Genomic DNA, 13,174 nt, shown 5'->3' on the forward strand with positions numbered 1-13,174 from the left:
AAAGACTGTCTGCTCTTTGATCCAGCCATAGCACTGCTGGGTTTGTACCCCAAAGAGATAATAAGGAAAAAGACTTGTACAAGAATATTCATAGTTGCACTCTTTGTGGTGGCCAAAAATTAGAAAATGAGGGAATGCCCTTTAATTGGGGAATGGCTGAACAAATTGTGGTATATGTTGGTGATGGAATACTATTGTGCTAAAAGGAATAATAAAGTGGAGGAATTCCACAGAGACTGGAACAACCTCCAGGAAGTGATGCAGAGCGAAAGGAGCAGAACCAGGAAAACATTGTACACAGAGACATTGTGGTACAATCAAAGGTAATGGAGTTCTCCACTAGGGACAATGCAGTGTCCCTGAACAATCTGCAGGGATCTAAAAAACACTATCCACAAGCAGAGGATAAACTGTGGGAATAAAAACACCGATGAAAAGCAACTGTTTGACTATAGGTGTGGAGGGGATATGACTGAGGAGAGACTCTAAATGAACACTCTAATGCAAATAAATACCAACAACATGGAAATGGGTTTGAATCAAGAACACATGTGATACCCAGTGGAATCGCGTGGGCTATGAGAGAGGTGGGGGGGGGGGGGAGGGAAGAAAAGAAAATGATCTTTGTTTCCAATGAATAATGTTTGGAAATGACCAAATTATAAAAAAAGAAAAAGAAAAAACACTATCCACATTCAGAGGAAAAACTGTGGGAGTGAAAGCACCAAAGAAAAACAACTGCTCAATGACATGGGTTGAAAGGGATATAATTAGGGATCTAGACTCTAAATGAACATCCTAGTGCAAATACCAACAACATGGAAGTGGGTTCTGAACAAGGACAAATGCAATACCCAGTGGAATTGCGCGTCAGCTATGGGAGGGGGAGAGGGAGAGGAGGGAGGAATAGAAATTGATTTTTGTAACCAAGTAATAATGTTTGAAATTGACTAAGTAAAAAAAAAGGGGGGGGGGCAGCAGAGGAAGCAGTGGCTCTGGCTGCAGAAGAGCAGGTAGGAAATTGGGAACGTTTCTGCTCTCAGGAGCAGAAGCACTGCTGATGCTACAAGTGTCAGAAGTAGCAGAATGCAGTGAGTGAGCTCCAAATGAGTAGGCAATGCATAGGCAATAGCTTAAACAGGACTATCATAGCTCCTCATCTGGTATAATCTGGACATGCTAAAGCCCTTCTACATTGATGTCCATATATTATCCAAAGCTCAACATATAACTTCTTCCTATGGAAAGCTGGGTGGGCAATAGTCAGTAACTGTTGGGCACTGCCTTGCTTTCTAATGATAGGGGGCAGCAGTGGTAATAAAAGTGTTTACTAAGTGAAAAAAAAGGCAGAGTACCTCAGCAGAAGTTTTTAGATCAGTAAAAAAAATTTTTGGAAGTTCCATGGGTATGGCACTAAATAGATAGATGAGTTTGGGTCAGATGGTCATTTTTATTATATTGGCTCGTTCTACCCATGAGCAGTTAATGTTTTTCCAATTGCTCAAGTCTAGTTTTAGTTGTGTGGAGAGTGTTTTGTAGTTGTGTTCATATAGTTCCTGTGTTTGTCTCGGGAGGTAGATTCCTAGGTATTTTATTTTGTCTGAGGTGATTTTGAATGGGATTTCTCTTTCTAGTTCTTGCTGCTGAGCTGTGTTGGAAATATATAGAAATGCTCATGACTTATGTGGGTTTATTTTGTATCCTGCAACTTTGCTAAAGTTGTTGATTATTTCGATTAGCTTTTTGGTTGAATCTCTAGGATTCTTTAAGTAGATCATCATGTCATCCACAAAGAGTGATAACTTGGTCTCCTCATTGCCAATTTTAATGCCTTCAATTTCTTTTTCTTCTCTAATTGCTACTGCTAGTGTTTCTAGTACAATGTCAAATAATAGAGGTGATAGCATTAGTTTTTAAAGGGGTAAAAATTGATATTTTTTCCTACTGAAGTTCCTAGGCATAGGGAAATCTAGGAAGGCAAGCTGGGGAATGATACTAAGCAAATTCTGGTATTGGCCCTGATATTTAGACAGGCTTCATACAAGACAGTAATAACTACTTCACTATAGAAGACTGTGACTCCTGATGAGGACTGGTAACAATACCAGAATATTATCATCTCCTTCTGGTCCTGATACTCTGAGGAATAGGGGGAACAAAGAGGGCTGCAATTGCCTTGGAGCTGAAAATAGCCAGGAGAGAAAAGAAAAAAAAATCACCAGCTACTACTGGTGCGACTCTTGCTCATTATCATCATTTTATAACAAGGAGCTTGATGAATGGCTAAGATTTGTCATCACTCACCATATGGACAAAAAGTCTTTAAGACCCAGGACTTAGTCCTTCCAAAGGGGAGAAATAAAGCCTGATATTTCCGGGTTTTGTTCTCATCCCATATCCTTCAGGGGCCTTTACACTTCTTGTTTTCTTTTTTCTTTCTTTCTTTTTTCCTCTATTTTTGTTTTCCTTTTTATCATCCAGTGCTGACCATGCCAAGCTTCTCGAATCCCTGAGACCAGGGTGTTCTCATAGCAGCCCTCGGACATTTAAGTGATAGAAGGTCCTCTAGAATTTACCTTTAGGATATTGCCACCAATGTACACTGCAGGATCAACATCTATCTTATGCAGGCTGGGCCTTTTTTTTCCCCTTTAAAAGGCCATAAAAGTATTATTATGACTTAATTGGTCTAAGGGACAATGACTCAAAAGCCAGTGAGAGTTTTCTACTTGCATCAGTATAAAAAGGTAGCCTAGGAGTAGCAACTGGCTTCTTAGGCCTAGTCTATATTTCTGACCAGTAAGCCATGATGTCAAATACAGAATGAGAAAAGTTGCATTCCACTGAATCAATTACATAATCTAGTTAAATAAACTTCCCTGTTATCACTATGTAAATGTTTTGTTAATGGCCAGAAGTTCTATGATTATCTACTTTTTCCCCCAGTCTGAAAACTGAACCATTTACTGCTGTGAGACAGACTTGGCTCACAAAAGATCTTAATTATATGTGGTTGAAGCATTAAAATATAATACTACCTAAATTAATTTAAATATTCAGGACTATACCAAATTACCAAAAATTTACTTTGTAAAATAAAAAATAACAATTCACTGGGAGAAAAGAAAGGACAGGAATCCAAAGGGAAATAATGGGGAAAATGATTAAAAAAAAAAAGAGGGCCTAGTAGTACCAAATCCCAAACCAAACTACAAAGTCATATTCTTCAAAATTATTTGGCACTGGTTAAAAGACAAATTGGTCACTAAAACATATTAGGACCCCCAGACATTGAAACAACTGAACAAAATAGGATAATGTTCAAAAAACCCAAGAATGCTAACTACTAGGATAAAGACTCAGTATTCAATAAAAACTGCTGGGAAAACAATTTTGGCAGAAATTAGATTTAAACTAACCTTTCACTCCATATAGTAGTGTGACCTCCAAATGGCTACTTATACAAAAGATCTACATATAAAAGATCACATAAACAAAATAGAAGGGTAGTTAAAGAGATACCCTTTCTAAACCATGGATAAGGAAAAGATTTTTTGATCAGAGGATAATGAGATTCATGGGAGATAGTTTAGTTTTGATTATAAAAAAAGTTGAAGTTTGGCATAAGAAAAATTAATTTTATTAAAATTAAAAGGGTAAACCTTAACTAAGAAAAAAATTCTTATAATAAATTTCTCTTATAAATATTTGATATCCAAGTTATAAGGGTGACTGAAACAAACGTAAAAACAAGAGCCATTACCTAACTGTTAAATGGATAAGGACACAATTCTCAAAAAAGAAAGTCAACTATCAAAAACCACATAAAAAATGTTCAAATGAAATAATATGAAAATCCAAATTAAAGTTACTTCTTCCTTGCCCAGTAGATAGGAAATGGCAAAAAAAAAAAGGAAAGAAATAGGACAATTGTTAAAGGGGATATGGAAGGTTATGCCTCTCTTAGTTGAAGTATTAAGAAGTCTATCCATTCTGAAGAGCTATTTGGAATGACATAAAGAATTATAATTCCACATTGTAATTAAAATAACAAAAAGTCACAACTATGTATACCCTTCAACCCAGTGAAAGCACTATTAGGCTATACCCAAAGAAATCAAATAAGGAAAAGACATATATGTATGAATATGTAGCAGTACTTTTTTCTTTGGGTTCACCCCCCTCCCAGGGGGGCCAGGGTGGGGGAAGAGATAAGGAAATGTGTGGGAAAGTGACAATGATACTGAACGAAGAAAAGAATATTAATGAATCTTTTAAAAAATTAACAGATCAGGGGATAAGTAGGTGGTTCAATGGATTAGGTCCTAGGTTCAAATTTGACCTCAGACACTTCCCAGCTATGTGACCCTGGTCAAGTCCCTTAACCCTCATTGCCTAGCCCTTATCACTCTTCTGCCTTGGAATCAATACACACTATTGATTCTAAGATGGAACCAGTACAATACCAATACACAATACAGAACCAATACACAGTATAGATCCGAAAGGTAAGGGTTAAGAGAAAAATCTGAAATGGTTGAAACTATGTAATTAAATATTAAAAACTTAAACACATTATATATACTTACCTAGTCACAGCTCCTGAGAATATTCTCTCGATCATCCTACTGGATATAGCTGTAAAAGAATAAGTTAACTTATAATTTTCAGCTACATAATAAGCTTTAGGAAAGCAATTGAGTTTGATGACAACTTTATTGTAGAGTTTTATATAGCATTACATTTTGAAAGATAAGAAAATTAAGGCTAAAAGTTTAATGTTTTCCTTCTCCATTAGACTAATTATCAATATTGTTATTAGAAGTATTTTACATCGTGGAGACTAGCTCAAAGATTTAAAGTGATATAACTAAAGTCCCATAAGTAGTAAGTGATATGCATTGGATTTAATATCAGTTTTTCTAAATCTTTGACAATTTTTCCTTTCTACTGTTTTACTTGTAAGGAAAAAATAGCTATAGATCATTGTTTTAACAGCCAATATTAGGAAGTAAGTGGCAAAGAGGATAGAGTGCTGGACTTGGAGTCAGGAAGACTCAAATTCAAATCAGCCTCAGACATTTACTTCTTTACTACATTTACTATCTTACTATCTATGTGACCCTATCATCCTACCAAGGTGTGCCCCAATCTTATTTGTAAGATAAAAAAACCTATGCTGGAGTTATGAGGATAAAATGATATTTTTAAATGCTTTGCAAACACTGAAGTGCTATAAAAATGATATCATTATCATTATTATTACATAATTTTTTAATTTAGTTTTTATGTTTTAAAACTGTTTTATTTTTAAAACTTGACAATTTCAACTAAATATTTCATAACAATCTTTCAGTCTTTCCTCCAAAGTTCTAATCAAGCTTCTTTGCTCACCTATTCTCATTCACTTTTTCTCTTGCATGGTTAAGGCTAGTATATATTTTTTTTCCCTGATTTTCATTATTTTATAAAATTCTCTCTATTTCTTTGTATACCTCATACTAATCTTGGACATTACTATACCTCTCTGTGTAGCTTCCTCATCTATGAAATAACTGGACTCATTACAAGCCTGCTAATGCTCTTTTCAATTCTAATAGTTTATGATATATGGAAAATCTGAACTTACATGAAAGATAAATCACAATAATTGCTTTAATAAAGACTCTGATACAAGTAATCCTTTAAATTTCAAATTCCTCAAGAAAGTCTAAAATTTGATTTGATTTACACACATTTCTTTCAGGAACACATTTCACTGCAAAAATTAATTGTTAAAATTCAATGATAAGGAAGCTAAAGTGACTAAAAAAATAAAATGAAAAAAGATGCCTGTGCTACAATTTGATTCAACAATCATTACTAAGTGTCTATTAGGTGGGAGACACTCCCATATAGTAATATTAGAAAACATATTATACTGAAAACTATAATTAACTTCTTATGATGTGATCTTGATTTGAATTTGACTATAACCCTGAACATCAGGTATAGGCAAATAAAATAAAATCTTATCTCCAAATATATGGATTAAGAATATCCAATGTGTCTGGGGAGAGGAGTTAAAACATGAGCCATAGATAATAGAACAGTAATATCTCTGAAAAGCTCCCTGTGTTTTTTCTTTTGAGAATTCCTTTGCAGATGGAACTGGATGTCTAAATGTCTAGCAATAGATGAATGCTTAAATATGGTGGAATATTAGATTGCAATTATGACTGCCAAGTAAAAAGAATATAAATTTGTGTGAGTTGTACATATGCTAACATTCTATGCAAATTGACACAGGAACAAAGGTTAAGAGAAAGTATTCAATAAATAGCATGTGTGAATAGGTCAGGATGAAAATGAGTTATCTATGAAAAGAAACTGGAGACCAGATTGGTGATAATAGGAGGAAAAGGTATGAAAAGTTTGGAAGAAGAATAAAGAGATAAAAAAATTAGAAACTTGAAGTGAAAGACACTGTTGAATGGTAAGTCTTAAAAAGTAAACTCAGCTTGGGAGAATTAAGTGGGTGGTATGTACCCTGAAGGAAGGAGACTCTTCTGATGAAAGTAATTCTTGTGAAGATTGGATTTAGCTATCTCCTGATTATAACAATGAAGGTACTTAGCTCTTTCTTTATTGTGAAGATTAAATTGTAATCCCCTGATTGTAACAATGGATATACTTAGCTCTTCCTTTATTGGGAAGATTGAATTGTAATCCACAATCTATTTTTATATTTTTAATCCCCAAAAGGTGATAACTCAGTATTTAAAGTAGATCTACCCATTTTAACTACAAAAAGTAGCTACAGAAGGTGAACTAACCAAAAAACTAAGTAACCCAAAAAGATATAAACTAACCAAAGAAGGTGTGAACTAAAGAGTGAGTAGTCCTGGAGAGGAGCTTCTGCTGTGATTGGCAGATGTGAAATTTAGGGGAGGTGATACAAGAGAAAAAGATCTTTAAAAGAGGACCAGAGGCCAGAAGAAGGATATATATATATATATATATATATATATATATATATATATATATATATATATATATATTCAATTCGAGGCAATCAAAGAGCTCTCTGACTCAGAGGAAAGATTGGAAGACAAGACACCCAGACTTCTTTCCATTTAGATATCCATTTAGATGGTCACCGTTGGTGAGTGAAAGGCTGACTTAGTGACCCTGCCTTTCTGGAGGCATGACGCCTCCAGGAAAGGCCCATCATCTTGAGACTCTCTTCCCCTGCCTGGGGCTTAGAATTTCTAACTGGTATCAGTGGAAGCCAGAGCTCTATCTCTCTCTCTCTCTCTCCTTTTCTCTCTTCCTTAATATCTTCCCTCTATTGTAAATAAACTACCATAAATTCCATTTACTTTAGTAATTCATTTTGGGATTTAGAAATTAAATTCCTGGCAACCACCAAATTAAATATATTCAGAGTCCAACCACAAATAAAATTTAACATTCTATAAGCAAAGCCTTAGTGTAAAGGGGGATATGAGAACAGTTTCCAACAAAATGAGAGTAGAGGACTTCAGAAAAAAATAAATATCTAGTTTCTCCAGTGACCAAAGGAATTAATACTAACTGAGCCTTGGAAAAGTGAATTAACAAAAAGATAAGAATTAATCAAGGAGAGAAAAAGATAGAAGCCTGGGAGAAAGATAAGAATAATGCTAATGAATATTTTGTGTCAGGATAAGTTAAATTTGTAGTGCAAAATTGTGAATACAAGTATGGCTTGCCAGACCTGTATGCAATTTGTACTCTGAATTCCTTCACAAAAGAGTAATAAAACAGTAAAACTGTTTGTACGTTTTAATAATAGCTGTCTGTGTACTATACTTTTGACATTGAGTACCACAAGAGAAACAAAAAGACCTATGAATCCTAGAAAATCTGATCTTTGGAGAAGAAATCTCCACAATAAGTTTACTATTAAACTCAGTAGGGGGCAGCTGGGTAGTTCAGCGGATTGAGAGCCAAGCCTGGAGATGGGAAGTCCTAGGTTGAAATCTGGCCTCAGACACTTCCCAGATCTGTGATCCTGGGAAAGTCACTTAACCCCCATTGCCTAGCCCTTACCACTCTTTTGCCTTGGAACCAATACACAGTATTGATTCAAAGACAGAAGGTAAGGGTTTAAAAAAAAACCAAAAAACTCAAGAGTAGAACAATACAAAATGGCCTAAATAAATAGTAATGAAGGTATGGACCTGAAGCCTCTTTTTAGGATTCGTCCTGGGTATGTTTGCCATACAAACATGGAGCCCATTGTGTTGTCAGAGCATACAAAGTATAACTACTGTGTGACTATGCTTATGGATCTGCTACTTATCTTACCATGGTCATTATGACGGGCTAAGTCCTTTGGATCAATAAAGAGATCATGGTCAGTGTCTAGTTCCCAGAATTTACAATAAATGACATAAAAATGTTCATAAGAGAAGTATTCTGTCAACTGGTTAATATCAGCTTCCTCTTCCAATAGTGCAACATTCTGTTGGAGAAAAATAAATCTATTAAGACATCTAGAAAGGTAATCCTAAATAAAAGAAACACAAATTACCAATAATCATATTTAAAATATTCAAATTCTTTAATAACTAGAGAAGTGCAAATTAAATCAACCCTAAGAATCTTCATGATACTTCTCAAATCAGCAGAGAAAACTCAATGCTGGGACAGTTATTGTAAAGTACATACATTGGTCTGCTGTTGAAAAGCTAAATTTGTTCAGTCTTTTTGGAAAGCAATATGGAATTATTCAGCAATGTTGTTGTTCAGTCATTTCAAGTCATGTGTAAATTTTCATGACTTCATTTGGACTTTTCATGGCAAAGATATTGAAGAAAAATATTGAATATTATTCTCTAGTTCATTTTGCACATGAGGAAACTGAAGCAAATATAGTTAAGTAACTTGCCCAGAGTTACAAAGCTAGCGTCTGAGGCCAGATTTGAACAGGTGAAGATGAGTCTTCCTGATTCTAAACCCAGTGCTCTATGCATTAAGCTACCTACCAATAGTTAAAAGAATATATATACATATATATTTTTTCTTTAACATAGTAATTAGACTATTTGGGCAATATTTTCAAAAAGATTATCAATTTCCCACTGATAGAGGAAAAAACTTATCTGAAATATTTCTTGCAGTTCTAGTTTTAATAGCAAAAAACTGAAAGTAAGCTGTATTTCCAATAACTGGAGAGGACTGATCAAATGATCACATGAATGTAAGTAGATTAAAAATTAATATCCAAAATACTCCAAATATTATATTTAATAAGATTTATTAAATAATAACTTGAAGCAAAAAAGGAAAATAAAAGGCTAGAGAAACAGAGAGCTCACACAACCTCTCACGCAAGGAAAAACATTCAACTATAATCACATGTAACAAACATAAACATGAAGATGAAAGGGAAAAGGAAAGGTATGCTGGGAGATGAAGTCCAAGGGTAAAAGATTTTCTAATTACACAAATATAAAGGAATGTATTTGCACTATAAGAAATGATATTGAAGAATTCAAAGAAATATCTGATTCTTACTGTAGCAGTCCACCCCTAGCTATGGGCAAGGGGAACAGTTGGTATGTGCAGATTGCCTTAAAAGAGAGCATGCTCAGTCTTGAGCATGCTCAGTATTGCACATGGCTGGGAAGGCCTCTGACCCTTGACCCCAGCTTCCCCCAGGTTAGGCAGGAACACAGGTTTCTTTGTGCTCGCCTAGTTAAGAGAAACCACACCTATGCCTTGTCATTAACCAATGAGGATCATCCCTATGTACTGTGTATATTTGCATATCAAAGGGTATATGTAGCCCAGCAAGCTCCGCCTCTAGCTCTCTCTCTTTCAGGAACTGATGGCTGTCCTGGCAGGAGCTTGGCCTCTGGCCAAGCTCCATCTTTAAATCTTCTCTACCTCTCTTTCATCTCTCCGACCTGTGTGGTATTAAATGTGGATCTCTGGACTGGTAAAAGCCTACAGAAGGGTCCTTTGATCAGAGCTTAGCTGTGGCTCATGGAAAATTAATAAAGACTCATTCCTGCCACCTCATATCTCTAATTTGACTCCATCATCCCCCTCATGGCATCCAAAACTTCTATCCTGTCTCTATCTTCCTACCTTAAAGCTTCTCTCCCCTCTGAGGAAGCTTTACTTACAAAATGAAAACAGAACCAAAAGAACATTAGACATATTGACAAATATGCAAGAAGTATCACATGTATGTTAAATATGGAGAAAAGGAAACAAAAGATCACAAAAACAAGGACAATATAGATAGTTTTTGAGTTGGGGTCAAAACTGGTAAATAAGTTTACAGATACACATACAACCAATTACAATCTCTTTTGGGGGAAATTAATTTTGTACTATATATCGCTATGATGGCTCTGTTCTCTGAATTTCTTCACAACAGAGTAAAATAGTAAATAGTGATGGACCTACTTGCCCATAACCCTCCCTGGCTGTCTACTATGCCTTCAATGCTTCTCTTCCTTACCTCTGCCTCTGTTTCCTTTTTTATAAACCTAGAAACTCAGCAGAAGGCATTTCTGGTTATCCTAAACCACTAAATGATTTCTCCTTTGAGATTATCTTCTTTGAGAGCAGGGATTATTCCCCTTTTGTCTTTGTATTTCCATGGCATGTACATCCCAGGCACAGTACCTGGCACATGGTATACACAATAATTGCTTTATGATTGGGTTCCTCTTTTTTCTTCTTTGTTATATATTTTAATAGTTGTGCTTGTCAAGGTAAACTAATATAAAATTTATATAATAATTTTTTTTAAATTTTAAGATGTTTGTAGCCTCTAATAGCAACTAATGAGATTAAATCTAAAACTCAAAGATTTCTGGTATAACATTTACTTTAGCATAAAGTTAAACTTCTGTATTTTAAAATGTTGAGAGCTCAGAGAATAGTCTGGTTGGTTAAGATTGCCTGACAACTCTAAGAGACTATCTTGGTATCCAACACAAAATAATGAATGATAAATCTGAATTAATAAGATCATATGAATTGATAAACATTTTAGTATTTTTAAAAAATGGTGAAATGAGGGGGCAGCTGGGTGGCTCTGTGGATTGAGAGTCAGGCTTAGAGACTGGAGGTCCTAGGTTCAAATCTGGCCTCAGACACTTCCCAGCTGTGTGACCCTGGGCAAGTCACTTAATATCCATTGCCTAGCCCTTACCACTGTATTGACATTGTATTGACTCTAAGGTAAGGGGTTAAAAAATGGTGAAATGAAACAGGTCATGGCCATTCTTTTCATGCAAAAATTTCCATATTTAAAATTGATAGCAATACAAAATTCTATAGGCTTTGGACTGTAAGATGTCAACAACCAGAAGAAGTGATATCAATTATCCTCCTAAAAAGGAAACATACCTGCAAAAAACTGCTTTTTCTCAGTTCTGTACAAGTTATTCTCCCAGACCAGGACCTATTTACTGTATAAAAAATCCTCTGTATAACCTGCAACAAATAACAATAATTGTGTTAAAACTGAATGAAGGTTGCTATATATTGACTAAAATGAACTATCTTTAGAAATTGGAAGCATCTTGTAAGTAGGATTAAAAAAAAATCTAGATCTCAGATAATAATACAATATTTATATTGATCCTTCTGTTCTTCTATAATCATTTAAGTTGTTTTAAAGTCTCTCTAAGACACCTAAGTATAAAAATGCAACTCTTCTTTGCAAGTAATTAAGCTCAGAAAAGATGCTAAATAAAAAACACAAGAGCCAAGGGAATGCCCACATACCTTACCCTGTGACTTTATTTAGTTTTAATGCTAAGATCATACATAAGTCCTATAAAACATTGAGTGACATTTTATTCAGCATATAGCATGGTAGAAGTAAAACTGAAACTTCTGGTTATATTACAAGAAAATCTGGGGTTGATCTGAACCTCAAGATTGGCAACTTAAACATGTTAAAAAAAAGCTTCCTATTGGAATTTATTTCAATTTTTACAGTACTGTGGGGATAATTCCCAACTTATAATGCAATAGTTTTATAATAATTTATGCCTTAAAACATGCTATCTACATGACATTACATCATCTAGCTATTTTAAGATCTTAAAAGTATGTAGCATTATGTTGCCAACAGAAACAACATATTTATCTTTAAAATAAAGACTATAAAAGGAATAGGAAATGAATGAACTAATTTTAATCTCATAAAGTTCAATAAGAATTGATCATATGTGGTATAAACTCATATTTAAAGAGTGCCTTAAATTTCTGATATCCATTTGAGGTAACAGAAATATAAAGGAATATCACAAGTAATAGCTTTTGAAAGCTATAGAAAATAAAATCCAGAATTTAGAGGAAAAGCACCTGCAGTGAATAGGAATCAAAAGTCAATAAATACATAATAATAGTATACAATACTACCAAATAATAATAGTACACAATAAAACAAGTACATCATAAGCAATTACCTATCAAAACAATTCTTAAATATATATTCCATAAAGCCATTAAAATGCTGATTTATGCTTGTTAATGGAGAAATGAATGTTATTAAATAAATTGGGGGAGGGTTGCAGTATAGTGGTAGAAATAAGAGATATTAACAGGGGAACGCCCTCTTCTTAGGACCTGTGGTAGAACAGAAAGGGAATAAAAGGAATTGGCCTGAAATAATTCAGTATACCAGTAAACTTAAAGGTCTACACTCCAGGAGCCCTTCTTGCCATACTAATTACCTATTCTGGCTTCAGCTTTTTGAACCTCTTCACTGTGCCTCAGCTGCTTTCTCATCCTGGAGCTTTCCTTAGCACCAAAAGCCTTCTGAATCATATCTACCATGCTGGCCCCTTTCTTCCATTAGTGAATTACTTCTAGGGCTTCAAAATTTTGGAGATAGGTCCTAGATGGCCATTCTTCATTTTTCTCTCCACTCTCTTTATGACTCTCTAAACCCATGGTGGTGAACCTATGACATGTGTGCTAAAAAAAAAGGGCATGCCTGCCATCACCTGCCAGAGTTCATTACTAGAAAGCCAGAGGGTCTTGGGGTGGAGCTGCTCCCCCACCCCATCCATGTGCCTGAGGACATTCCTCACTTCACCCACCCCTCTGCCCAGCAGCCCAATGGGAGTGCTTCTTCCTTCCCCTCTCTAGGGTAAGGGGGGAAGGGCAGAAGGGT

The 13,174-nt window shown here is 35.0% G+C and overlaps 1 protein-coding gene across 9 annotated transcripts in view; it reads right to left on the reverse strand.

Moving 5' to 3' along the window:
* PPP2R3B (protein phosphatase 2 regulatory subunit B''beta) overlaps positions 1-13,174 on the reverse strand; it is a 177,121-nt gene that overhangs the window by 109,579 nt on the left and 54,368 nt on the right. For all 9 annotated transcript variants that reach the window (XR_008914075.1, XM_056807783.1, XM_007501033.3 and 6 more), the window contains exons 6-8: positions 11,395-11,481; positions 8,332-8,488; positions 4,590-4,638 (exon numbers count right to left, since the gene is read on the reverse strand). Coding sequence is in view for 8 of the 9 variants with exons in the window: in XM_056807783.1 (XP_056663761.1) it covers positions 4,590-4,638; positions 8,332-8,488; positions 11,395-11,481 (293 nt within the window). In the remaining variant the exon portion in view is untranslated. The remainder of the gene's footprint in view (positions 1-4,589; positions 4,639-8,331; positions 8,489-11,394; positions 11,482-13,174) is intronic.

This window comes from Monodelphis domestica, chromosome 8, assembly GCF_027887165.1.
Source record: "Monodelphis domestica isolate mMonDom1 chromosome 8, mMonDom1.pri, whole genome shotgun sequence".
NCBI classification, from domain to species: Eukaryota; Metazoa; Chordata; class Mammalia; order Didelphimorphia; family Didelphidae; genus Monodelphis; species Monodelphis domestica.